This window comes from Acomys russatus, chromosome 32, assembly GCF_903995435.1.
Source record: "Acomys russatus chromosome 32, mAcoRus1.1, whole genome shotgun sequence".
NCBI lineage: Eukaryota > Metazoa > Chordata > Mammalia > Rodentia > Muridae > Acomys > Acomys russatus.
In genome coordinates this window covers 1,127,561-1,140,319 of record NC_067168.1, presented here as the reverse complement: position 1 = coordinate 1,140,319, position 12,759 = coordinate 1,127,561, and the positions used below count along the sequence as shown (strand labels likewise).

At 38.0% G+C, this 12,759-nt stretch overlaps 1 protein-coding gene across 2 annotated transcripts in view; it reads right to left on the bottom strand.

Annotated features, from left to right (window-relative positions):
• Rfx7 (regulatory factor X7) overlaps nucleotides 1-12,759 on the bottom strand; it is an 84,114-nt gene that overhangs the window by 24,622 nt on the left and 46,733 nt on the right. For both annotated transcript variants that reach the window (XM_051140680.1, XM_051140681.1), the window contains exons 4-5: nucleotides 2,632-2,714; nucleotides 729-851 (exon numbers count right to left, since the gene is read on the bottom strand). In XM_051140680.1, coding sequence (XP_050996637.1) covers nucleotides 729-851; nucleotides 2,632-2,714 — 206 coding nt within the window. The remainder of the gene's footprint in view (nucleotides 1-728; nucleotides 852-2,631; nucleotides 2,715-12,759) is intronic.

Genomic DNA, 12,759 nt, shown 5'->3' with positions numbered 1-12,759 from the left:
ACTAAGTGCATCTTCTCTGTATGGCTTTAAACCAATTAACAAAAGCGTTTACTTGACATTTTTATTACAAATTATATAGCACACTAGTTTTTGTCAGTTTGATTTTTCAGCAACTACAAAATTTTGGCTTTATTAACTGTATCAGAATAAATTCTTCCTTTCAAATAAATTATAAACAGACCAAGCATGGCATGTCTGGTCATGCTCTGTCTTAGAAGCCCCTTAACCTATACACTTTGTTTCCCATTTTTAAATAAATTATTTGCATAATCAAAGTTATTTGTGTAGTATTTTTGGTAAGCCACTTATTTCTCTTATTCTTGAATAAATAATTTACAACATTCTTTGGTTGGCATGGAGAATTAAGCAGTGTTAGAGTCATGAAAAGTAGCTTAAAAATTCAAGTAAAAAGCAGTTTTTTCTTATGCACTGATTTATTTTATTGCCATCCAGTGCCCCTCTAGCTCCTCACATTATTCTTACCATTTAAGAATTCTGTAAGAATCTTTTAATTCCGAACCTCTCTACCCTCATTCACTACCTTCAGAGCCCCAGACACAAACCTCATTTTATTATCCTGCTCTATACTGTCTTCCACCATAGAAGCTTTGCCCTGGTAGGAATCTTGGAAATTTCTTAATGCACTACCCAAGTAATAGCCAGACAGTAAACAATGACAAAACAAATCATTGCTGTTACAGTCTTCACCACAGACTCGGCACACTCACTTGTACTCATCGTAGACCTCTTGCTTGGGGAGTGAAGTCTCAGGGTGCTCCTCCAAGGCATTCCGAATCCAGGAGAAGGCATGCATTTGCTGTGCCCGGCTAGACGACATGGCATTCTGATCACTAATCATAAAATATACACATTTTAGCTGAACCAGAAAGCAATTCCATTAATGCTTTTTAAGTAAGGCCTAAATATTACATTAAAAACATATTAACAGATGAAACCGAACTCAGGACAAATAGTGGGTACTCAGTAATCGATATATAAACTGCTTCTCTGCGTCTGTGAGCCAGTTTTTACTATCATTTTCATACTGAAATTACTGGCCTGTTCCACTGCTGGCTTGGATTCTAAAACATGGTAGGTGGTAGGGACATTACTATGTAAGGTATTTGTTTTAGTCAAAATTACTTTTGGTGAGTATGTCCTAATTTACTTTCCTGTTCATTTGCCTATACTAAATTATTAAGTATTTAAAACAAATACTGTGGTAAATTTTTTATATTTGATTTGTTCTGCACACTCTAAGATTATGTATACCCTGGAACACCAAAGCACTATACCCCTAGAATGCACAAGCAGGATCTCAGGCTCAACATCCTGCTACAACCCTCGTCACACCTGGGCTCTTGGCACCATATCTACTTAACTAACTAAAAAGCCTTCACTTTATTATCTGGCAGTAACTTTATAAACCAATCTTGTGACATGGGCATTAGAGACACTATATAACAAGCTATTCTACTGATTCTGACATTAATCTCAGCCTCCTAGAAGAGTGGCCTGATTCCCAAATACTGTGCAGGTTCTTAGGACAGGAGATAATTTAAACAGTTATTATGCTTGATATGAGGTAAGAATAGGTAAAAGCAACTGCATTTTTATTGTATTTCTTCTCCTGTAAGTCTTAAATGAATATAATGTTGAAGATAACATGAGTGAAATGAATTCTCAGAAATAGCAAAAGGTAATGAAATTCTTAAGACTAAAACCTGCAGAAGCTTTCCTCCACATTCTCATTCTCCTTTTTCCCTCCCTCCCCCCTCCCCACCCCTCTCTGTGTGTGTGTGTGTGTGTGTGTCTGTCTGTCTGTCTGTCTCTCTCTCTGGATTTTTTTTTTTTTTTGAGACAGAGTTTCTCTGTGTAGCCTTGGCTGTCCTGGACTTGCTCTGTAGACCAGGCTGGCCTTGAACTCACAGTGATCCACCTGCCTCTGATGAGTGGTGAGTGCTGGGATTAAAGGCGCGCGACATCACGCCTGGCTTACTTAAGTATTTTTAATGATGAAGCTAAAGGAATACCCCAAGTACTTAAAGTGAGGCATATCTACCATGAGTTATAGTCAACACTGCACTCTCTCCTTTTTCTCTTACATTCTATGATGTGCTTACGTATCTCTACACTAAGAACAACCCCACACTTCACTCTTTAGAATACTTTCTGGTTATTCCTTGGTTTTCTTTTTTTCACAATTTAAAAAAATAATTTATTTTTAGTACATTGATGTTTTGCCTGCATGTATGTCTGTGTAAGGGTGTCATATCTTGGAGTTATAGAGAGTTTTGAGCTGGGAGTCCTCTGGGAGAGCAGTTAGTGCTCTTAACCACCGAGCCATCTCTCCAGTCCCCCTTTTCACAATTTTCATACTGCATAATACTCCCTTTGGCCTATACAACAAAACCCAACTAAAATTTCACAGGATTTAGCCAGTTACATAAATACATTTTAAAAGCTACAGGTAACTATTTAAACAAATATTATCAAAGATCCAAATGATCTATTGCTTTGCCAGTCTGTGTTCTAACAGCTTAGGAATACTAAAACAACAATCAATCATAATGCACATAGCTCACCACCCTCCTATAGACAAGGCAGCATCACAAAGACAAGGATATCTACCTTTTCTCTGCACTGCTGAGACCAGAAGGCAGCTGAAGGTAGAGGTAGAGTTTCTCTAGGTCTGTAAACTTCTCAACTTCTTGCTGGTTACAAAGGGTTAAGAAGAAAAATCATTACAAATATTTCTCCTAACTAAATTTATTAATATTACCCTAAAAGCTACTGATCTTTTTCTAATCTTCAAATGCCTAGACTGTGACTAATACTGATGGAGGCTAAAAACATGGAAATAAGCCCAACAAACTCTTCTGAGCTATGTAGGTAGAACTACAGATTGGCATTCAGCAGTGGTTTCTATTTAGAGAAGCTACTTATAAGATTCTCTGCTACTGTTGAACAACTGTGCCATTCCTTTATCTAGGTTTTACACATGTCATAACCTTTTTTTTACAATTAAAGATATCAATGGCAACTTGACAATGGCAAAATTACCTTATAATGGAAAATAAACTGCTTAGTGGTGTGTGTGTGTGTGTTTTGTTTGGTTTTGGTTTTGTTGTTTTGTTTTTTGAGACAGAGTTTCTCTGCATAACGGAGCCCTGGCTGTCCTGGACTCACTTTGTAGACCAGGCTGGCCTCGAACTCACAGCGATCCGCCTGCCTCTGCCTCCTGAGTGCTGGGATTACAGGTGTGCGCCACCACAACTGCCCAGTTAGTAGTGTTTGTAGTGACAGAATTTTTTGAATGGTGGTGGAGAAGGATGTCTTTAAGACAGGATCACTTAATTATGCAGCGCTGGCTGTTCTGGAACTTTACATAGACCAGGTTGGTCTCCAACTCACAGAGATTCACCTGCCTCTACTGGTGTCCAGCGTTGGGCATAGTATCCAGGCTTAGAACCTGAGAAATCCTGATTGGAAAAGCAGGGAATAAGCAATTCTCAGCCGAGAAGTGGGTCCAGAACAGGTCAGGCAGAGCCTCAGAGCACAGCAGCCTATGCTTTTCCCAAGCGCTGCTCAATTGTGTCTGGGAAAAATTTCCTGGAAACCATAACCCAAATTCAGGTCTGAATGGAAAAAGCCTCAGCCACCTAGAGCTGGGGGGAGTAAGACCAGCTCCTCGTGCCCGTGGATAAAGACCCGAAGCGCTGCCATCAGAGAGGCAGAGCCAAGAGCGATAGGACGAGTGCCAGGGATAAATACCTAAAACTGCAGAGAAGCATGGCAGGTCAGAGAGGAAAAACCAGACACCACAACCTTCTACACCTGAGCTAGCTATGTCAAATGGAGGAAGGCACAATGACACAAGACATCTATCTGGCTTTCATGTAATTTTATTTCTCTTAGCATACAAATAATTTTTTTCAATGGCAACTGCAGTTTTGTCTAGCTGCTTTAGGAGAGATCAGAATGGGCCAAATTTGTAGAAGGAAGGGACTAAATAGACCGCTGGATTGGAGAACATATAACAGAGATTAGAAAAAAATAGTTCCAGATGAGAAAAGTTCACAGAGGCTTGAGGAATTAGAATAGCAACCCATAGAGATACAAGGTGTCGAGTTTTTCTGCTTGTTGATACATGTTCAGAATTGCAATGGGCTTTTCCCTTGAATTCTGGGAAAGATGATTCTGAGGTTGCACATTTGTTGAAAGTGATGACTATCTTGGAAATTCCTTTACAGATGGAAGCTGATGATGCTTTAACATATGTATCCATTAGAGTACAGTGATATTTAAAACAATATGGCATAGAAAATGCTGCAGGTATATCTTATTATCTTACAGGACACATCATTGTAGAGAGATCTAAAGGACTTTAATGAAAATGGTCACGGAACAGAAGGGGATATAGTATCTACCAGAAATAAATGAAATGGTACTTTGTTGACTTAAAAAATTTTTTAATGAGACAAATAACACAAGAGCTAAAATACACTGGAATGTAGAAAGGACTAACAAATTAGATCAGTGTGTGTGTGTGTGTGTGTGTGTGTGTGTGTGTGTGTGTGTGTGTGTGTGTGTGTGTATATGAATGATAACCTCAGAATGGAAAAAGAAATGTTGCACTGGGTAAGAGGTTATGCATTTCTTTCCACAGGAGAAGAAAAGCTATGTATTCCAGTCAAATTGTTAGAAATCAGATTTGACTAGGGAAGGCCTTCTGAAGATCTTGGCTACAGACAGACCAACAAAGCAGGTAACTTGTATTGCTGATCCTGCTACTTGGGAACAGTTTTGAGACTGGCTAAGACATGAATGTCTTTGCATAAGCAATAAATTTGTTGGCTATGGAGTCCTAATGACTTTTTAGTAAACACCATCATATGGCATGGATGGAGATTTATATTATATACAGTTCAAACTAACTTATAAAGACAGACAGATGTCTTTCACCTGCTCAAAGAACAGAGAATCATCTTTAACTGATCTATGAGTATTGTACATTCCATACATATGTAATTGCAGAACTATATATTACTTGTGAGAGTTTATATGATTATAGAACGAGATGGCCAACTAAACACCACTGGAATGGAGATGGCCTTGACGAGAGTCGCCCATGAGGATGCTGAGACATATTTATTCCAGCATCCTGTTTGGTCCAACCTCAGACTTCCTCTGCTTTGTCACAGCTTACTTTCAGGACAGCTTCAAAGAAGGCTGCTATCTTCAACAAATGGTGCTGGTCTAACTGGATGTCTACATGTAGAAAAATGCAATTAGACCCTTATTTGTCACCATGCACAAAACTCAAGTCCAAGTGGATTAAAGACCTCAACTTAAAACCAGAGACATTAATTCAGTTAGAGGAAAAAGTGGGGAAGAGCCTGGGACACATAGGCACAGGAAACAACTTCCTGAACAGTACACCAACAGCCCAGGCCTTAATGTCAACAATTAATAAATGGGACCTCATGAGGCTGAGAAGCTTCTGTAAGGCAGGAGACACTGTCAGTAGAACTAAGCGACAGCCTACAAACTGGGAAAATATTTTCACCAATCCTTCATCTGACAAAGGTTTAATATCCAAAATATATAAAGAACTCAAGAAATTAAACACCACAAAACCAAACAACCCAATTGCAAAATGGGGCTTGGAACTTAACAGAGAATTCTCAACAGAGGAATTTCAAATGGCCGAGAAACACTTAAAGAAATGCTCGTCCTCGTTAGTCATCAGAGAAATGCAAATCAAAATGACACTGAGATTCCATCTTACACTTATCAGAATGGCTAAGATCAAAAACTCAAATGACACCACATGTTGGCGAGGATGTGGAGAGAGAGGAACACTCCTTCATTGCTGGTGGGAATGCAAACTAGTACAACCACTTTGGAAAACTATCTGGCGCTTTCTCAGAAAAATGGGAATAGGGCTTCCTCAAGACCCAGATATCCCACTCCTTGGAATATACCCAGAAAATGCCCTATCACACAACAGGGACATATGCTCAACCATGTTCATAGCTGCTTTATACATAATAGCCAGAACATGGAAACAGCCTAAGTGTCCCTCAGTAGAAGAATGGACTAAGAAACTGTGGTACATTTACACGATGGAATACTACTCAGCTATTAAAAACAAGGAATTCCCGAAATTTGTAGACAAATGGATTGATCTAGAAATTATTATAATGAGTGAGTTCACCCAGAAGCAAAAAGAGACAAATGGTATATACTCACTTATATCAAAACACTAGTCCAAGGGATACGTACCATGAAAAACATTACTTACCAAGAAAGTGGGTCAGAGGAGAGGACATCCTATTGAGACTTTAGGCGAGAGTAACATGGAAGAATAAGGAAATAGTAGGACCCACAGGGTCCTGGAAACCTACAAGAAGAACTTTATGACAGGCAGATCTGGGTCCTGGGGTCCTCCTCAAACTAAGGCACCAGCCAAGGAGAATATAGGCAGTAAGCTTTGAACCCCTACCAAGACCTAGCCGATGATCATGATATTCTCCACTGTTGAGTGGCGAGTGAGATCTGACTCTCACACGAACTCTGGTGCCCCTTTTCTGACCACGTCTCCTGGATGGGGAGACCTGGTGGCACTCAGAGGAAGGATAGCAAGTTAACCAAGAAGAGACTTGATATTCTGAGAGCATATATAGGGGGAGGAGGTCTCCCTCAATCACAGACATAGGGGAGGGGAGAAGGGGGGAAGTGGGAGGGAGGGAAGAATGGGAGGAAACAGGGGAAGGGCTAACAATCAAGATGTAATATGAATAAAATAATAAAATGGAAAAAAAAAAAAAAAAAAAAAAAAAAAAGAAGGCTGCTAATCCCAATTGGTCCAGCCTTTTAAATTGTGCCAGTTAAACTTCATTTAAGTCTGCATTTTCCCCACATTTAAAGACTGGACAACAATCTACTGCTGGGTTTCTTAAGACTTAACCATTTTTCCAATTTCTTTGGGTTCCAAAAATGATAACTCTAAAACAACAACAACAAAAAACAATTTTAGGGAAAAAAGTGCCCCATTCCCTGAAGGCAGCGTCGGTAGTTTTTTGGTTGTTTGATGGGTTATGGATACTTTTTGTCATTTGGGGGGGTGGTTACAAGTTATTAAATGATCTTATTTAGGGAAGAAAGAAGATATAGGAGGTTAGACTCAGGGATCTCTGTCTTTACTTTTTCTCTATCCTTTCTTTCTTATGTAGGAGAAGGATCAAAAAGAACAAAGAGGGGAGATATATGATAAAGGAACAGGGACAAAAGAGTAGACTATTAAATTTACTCTTAAACTAAGGACCATTATATAGCCAAAAATTTTTACATTGATATAGGTTATTGTATATTGATAAAATTTACATTGGTTTAGATTATTGCATATTGGTAAAATTTAAGGTTTTTAAAAAATATAACAGTGTATATTATGTTTCAACTGTTGTATAAGGTATTAGGCCTATGCGACTCATTTAAAAATACAAGGTTTAGTTCTAGTCTTTTTTTTTTTTTTTAAGTTCTAGTCTTTTATAGCCTGCTATTCCAAACTGTTTAGGATAATTGAGTAATACAGGTTAATAGTCAGTAAAACTCATCCATGTCAGATACTAGTCTAGTTTATCAGAGAAATATTTATGTTGAACAGATAGTAAATAGCTAGAAGAAAGCAACATTTGTCTATTCAGATGTATTATAGATATAGACGGTCTCAAAAAACTACTTAGAGACCTACAGAATATGGCATTTAAAAATTTCCTTTGAGACATGTCAGCTCCTGGCAGCACCCCCATTCATCTTCAAAGAAGAGGACGAACAATGAAGGACCCCCATTTTAGAGTTTGCTTCAAATGTAGCAAGCTGCCACTGGGCAAAAACTGCCCTTTCTCCGACTACAGACAGAATGCTATCCAAAATGGGCACACTTGGACGTAGGGAAGTCTATTGCCAAGCTCTGCCAAAACAGGGTAAGCAGCCCTTCATAATACCTGTTTCACAAATATGTCTGACAGCTCTACTGGGCCAGAAGGCTAAAGATAAATGGCCCAACTTTATATAGAAATTCTGAGGGCTGTCCAGGCAGCCAACTATTCTCTCTGTCAAATATATAGTATTGGAAGTTGCTTCTCTGCACTTCCTACATACTCAGGTAATATTTATTCCTTTTCAAGTCTCAGATGGGACCGATGACTAGATAGGTAGTCTCACAATTAAACTTAAGTTATTTAGGATTTAAGAAAATATTTTAGGATCTAAATAGAATTTTTAAGTTGTTAATTACAAACTATGATAGAAAGTGATTTGGGTACAGAACTCTAAACTCATCAAGATAGGCTAGACAATAAAATTCTTTCTCCTAGGTTGCCAAATACAGGTAGACTGTACATTATGAATGTAATTACTACATGGTAGTTTTCATAATTGTTTCATATTTTTTCTTAATGTAATGTAGTTTATTATTATAAGAGAAAGAACCTTTTTACTTAGACAAAAAGGGGGATTGTTGGGGGCTGGTCTGGTGTTATGCATTCAAATGTATTCTCATGAACACCAGCCTTTGTTGTGTAAACCTTGCTCCCCAGTTTAAAGCTGGTTGGTTAATAAAATACAGAGAAGCCTGTAAGTGGGCGGAAGAGAAAGAGGCGGAGCTTAAGGTCTCAGATGGGGACCACAAGGGGAGGAGGGAACGGGAGGAAGTCACTGGCTTCCTTCTCTTCTATGAACAAGTGACCATGACAGCTGGTCTGATGGAACAGAAGCAGCCCAGGCAAGAACAATTACAGCAAGTAACTTGGAGTGTGTAGCTGGCAAACAGCAAAATAGCTCAGAGGGCTGATATCCGCCCAGTTATTGTGCTTTAAAGCTTATCATAAATCTAAAGGGTCCATTAAGTGGGAACTAGCTGGGGTAGAGAAGCCCTCTAGAGTCTAATAATTATTCCACAATATGTCTTAGCTTCCCAGGAGCTGGGATTATAGGCAGGTACCACTATGCCTGGCTCAAAATTATTTCATCATATCATCATCATCATCATCATCATCACCATCGGTTTTCAAGACAGGGTTTCTCTGTATACCCATGACTGACCAGGACTTACTTTGTAAACCAGGTTGGCCTCAAACTCACAGAGATCTGCCTGATTTTGTCTCCTGAGTGCTGGAATTACAGGTGTGTGCCACCACACCCAGCTCAGAATTTATTCTTAAACAGTTAAACACAGATTCACTGGGCATGGTGGTACACACCTGTAATCAAATCAAAACAAAAGCAAAAATTAAACTTTCGAAGGGAAAACAATCCCACAGTTTTGAATAGCCTATTCATTTTGTTTATGTGTGTTATATGCAACTGTATCCATGAGTGTATATATGTAGAGGCAAAGAGGATGCTGGGTGCTTTCCTTTATTGTCTTCTGCTTTATTTCCTTGAGAAATGGTCTTTCAGTTAATGTGGAGTTGGCCATTTACTGGGGAGGTGGGTGGTCAGCAAACCTCAGAGATGCTCCAGTCTCTCCCCACCTCCCTCAGCAACACTGGGGTTACAGGTGCTGGTCCCTACGCTGGCTTCTTATATGAGTGCTGAAGACATAAATCAGACCCTGATGCTTGTGCAGCAACATTTTTACCTACTGAGCCGTCTCTCTAGACCACAGTTCTTATTATCAAAATTATCCATAAGTTTAATCTTAGACCTAGTTTGTAATTATTTGCATGTAGGTCCTAAGTGTACACTTCAAAAATCCCATTATCTATGGGTATTTTCCAAATGGCTTTTGTTTTAATGCCTAATGAGCTTTATCTCTTAAAGAAAAAGAACAAAAGAAAAACAAAAACAAAAAAGCAGGCATCCCTTCCTCAATTAAAAAAACGATTACTTTCTTGTCTTAGTTCCCACAACAAGAGGATTTGGAGTGTATGTTCCACATCAGCCCTCCAGGTAGACCACTAACACTCTGCCCCCTAAAGTGTCAGTGTCATTGTGTTCACCGCTACTGTGGTCTAGGTCTTTTAGCTCTTTCTTTCATCAATGAAAAGGAGTTCATTTACTCAGTGCATATGTTTTAGGTTTGCCATGTTTCACAATCTTCAGCTAGATTATGAATTATACATTATACTTAATGTATACTTAGCACAACAGAATACTGATGAACACCACAAAATTTTCTGCCCTTAAGGACTTAACACAATACTTATCTAACTGGCTTGCCTGCCCCCAACCTCTTCTTTAATTTATTAAATTTGTCTCCTTATATATTTTTATTAAATATATTTATTTAAAATATATTTGAATTCTCATTCAACCCTCAAAGTGCCTATCATATTGAACCTAGGGAGGTTACACTCTAGTAATAAAATATACATAATATTATGGACAAAGCCTGAGAACTATAACTAAAATCATGGTCTTTGGACAGCCAAGGCTACACAGAGAAACCCTGTCTTGAAAAATGAGGGGGGGGGATACGGTGGAGGGGCAGAGGGGAGGAAGGAAGGGGGAGGAGGGAGAAAGGGAGAGGGATTTTGACATTGATTTGACATAGACTTGGGGTTTTACTTAATTTTACAAATATGAGAAAAATAAAGAATAAACCTCAGAACAGAGAAGAGATTTCAAAATCTATTTCAAATTAGGACAAAGCACCAGAAAGGAGACTTAAAAGATGTCAAAGAATATTTTTGGAAAAAAAAAAAATCAAACTTTCCCCCTCTATTTCAAGCAACAAAAACCTGTAAATGCACTGTTAATTCTTTATTGCATTTGGTGCTTAACACCCAAAAGAAAAAGTACAGAATAACACTAAAATCAAACTCTATGAAGACAATGGAAACAAAATGACCTAGGTGTGTATCAACGGCATTTTACTCTAGTGTGAGTTCACCATAGTTTTCTGGGTTTAGATATTTAGGTCATTCACTGCCAAATGTTGGCTTCCAAAACAATGCTGGTTGATTTATGTACACTTATATCCTACTAGATTATCAAGGCAAGAATATCATGTGGCAAGTATGCTAAACATCAGATTACTTAACGTACTTTGTGGAAATTCAACTATGAAAAAAAGGCTTTCTATTCTATTTTGAGATGCACTTTTTTTTGTTTTTGTTTTTGTTTTTTTGCGAGACAGGGTTTCTCTGTGTAGACTTGACTGTCCTGGACTCGCTTTGTGGACCAGGCTAGCCTTGAACTCACAGCGATCCGCCTGCCTCTGCCTCCTGAGTGCTGGGATTAAAGGCGTGAGCCACCACGGCCGGCTGATGCGCTGGTTGTTTAAAAACACATCTGGCTGCTGGCTGGGTTTATGAAGTGAAGGATAATGATAGTCTATTTTCACAGCAGTAGAGAAAAGACTGACTGTATACATTTAAGAAGTGTATGTTTCTGAGATAGGATCTTACCAAGCAGTCTTGGCGAGCCTTGAATCAGAGATCTGCTTGCCTTTGCCTTAATAATGTTACTATGAGTCAGTGGTTTTCAACCTTCCTAATGCTGCAACCCTTTAATATAGTTCCTCAAGTTGTGGTGATCCCCAACAATAAATTATTTTCATTGCTACTTCATAACTGCAATTTTGCAACTGTTATGCATCATAAAGTAAATATCTGATATTTGAAACTTCAAATGAACTAAAAGCATATTTTCAGTTATCAAAGTGGGGCATGGGCTGTGATGCAAAGGTTTAAAAATATAAAGCTTTGATAGTCTCTTCCCCTGATTTTTAAATACTTATATACAATGAAACAAATAAGTAAGAATCCTTGTTAATAACTCAACTTGAATTAAAGCTTGTAGCACTATTCTGTTTACTCCTATATTTTGGGTTCTAGTATTCCCTCAGAAACATGCTCAGCTCATAGATAATTAATTTGTATTCATGGATTCACTTAATAATGCTTTACAGTACTTTTCCCATCTACTAAGATGAAACTTTACCTGTTTTGTTCTAATTAATTCTTTTGTGAGGCAGAATCCTAAGATGAAGCCACACAGGACCCTAATAGTTTAACAACCAACTTCATTTTTAAAAATTTAAAATATCACAAATAAAGTAGAGAGAGAACAGGTAGGCATGCATTACTAAGCCTCATTTGCTTCTATTCTCCTGGATATCCCTTCAGCATCATATACAGTTAAGGTATCTGAAGCCCCAAAGTTTGATATACTAATATTCAGGATCAGCCTAAAATGCTGATTGGTAGATAAAAGATAAACAAAATGTTACACATATATAACAGTTTTATTCAGACACAATGAAAAGTATCTTGTAAGAAAACAGAGGAAATAAACTACTCATAAAATACAGCATATTTTCTTTCGTATGTGCATTTTGAGGGGCATAAAATAAAAGTGGTACTATTAGGGATGTTGAAAGGGAAAAGGAATAGAGGGAGGATGAGAAAAGCAACAGAGGGGGTGAACATCACTAACATGTCATATGCATTTATTAACAAGCCATAAAAGCTCCTGGTTTATATAATCAATATTTGCTAGTATAAAAGTCAAATTAATGAAAAAGTATATTGTATAGAATGGTCTGTTCATTTTTCTACTGAGTTAATTATTACAAAGTTTCGCTAATTTAAACTCTAATGTGTCCCTTGTGAGTTTTTGTAACATGTGTAAAAGGAGAAATACAGTCGCAAGGTTACACATCTTCAACCTTTATTAGCTTCTAATATCCTACTGCCAAACAGCAGCAATGTCAGGATTTTTCCGTATTTCTGATAAAACTTACATTTT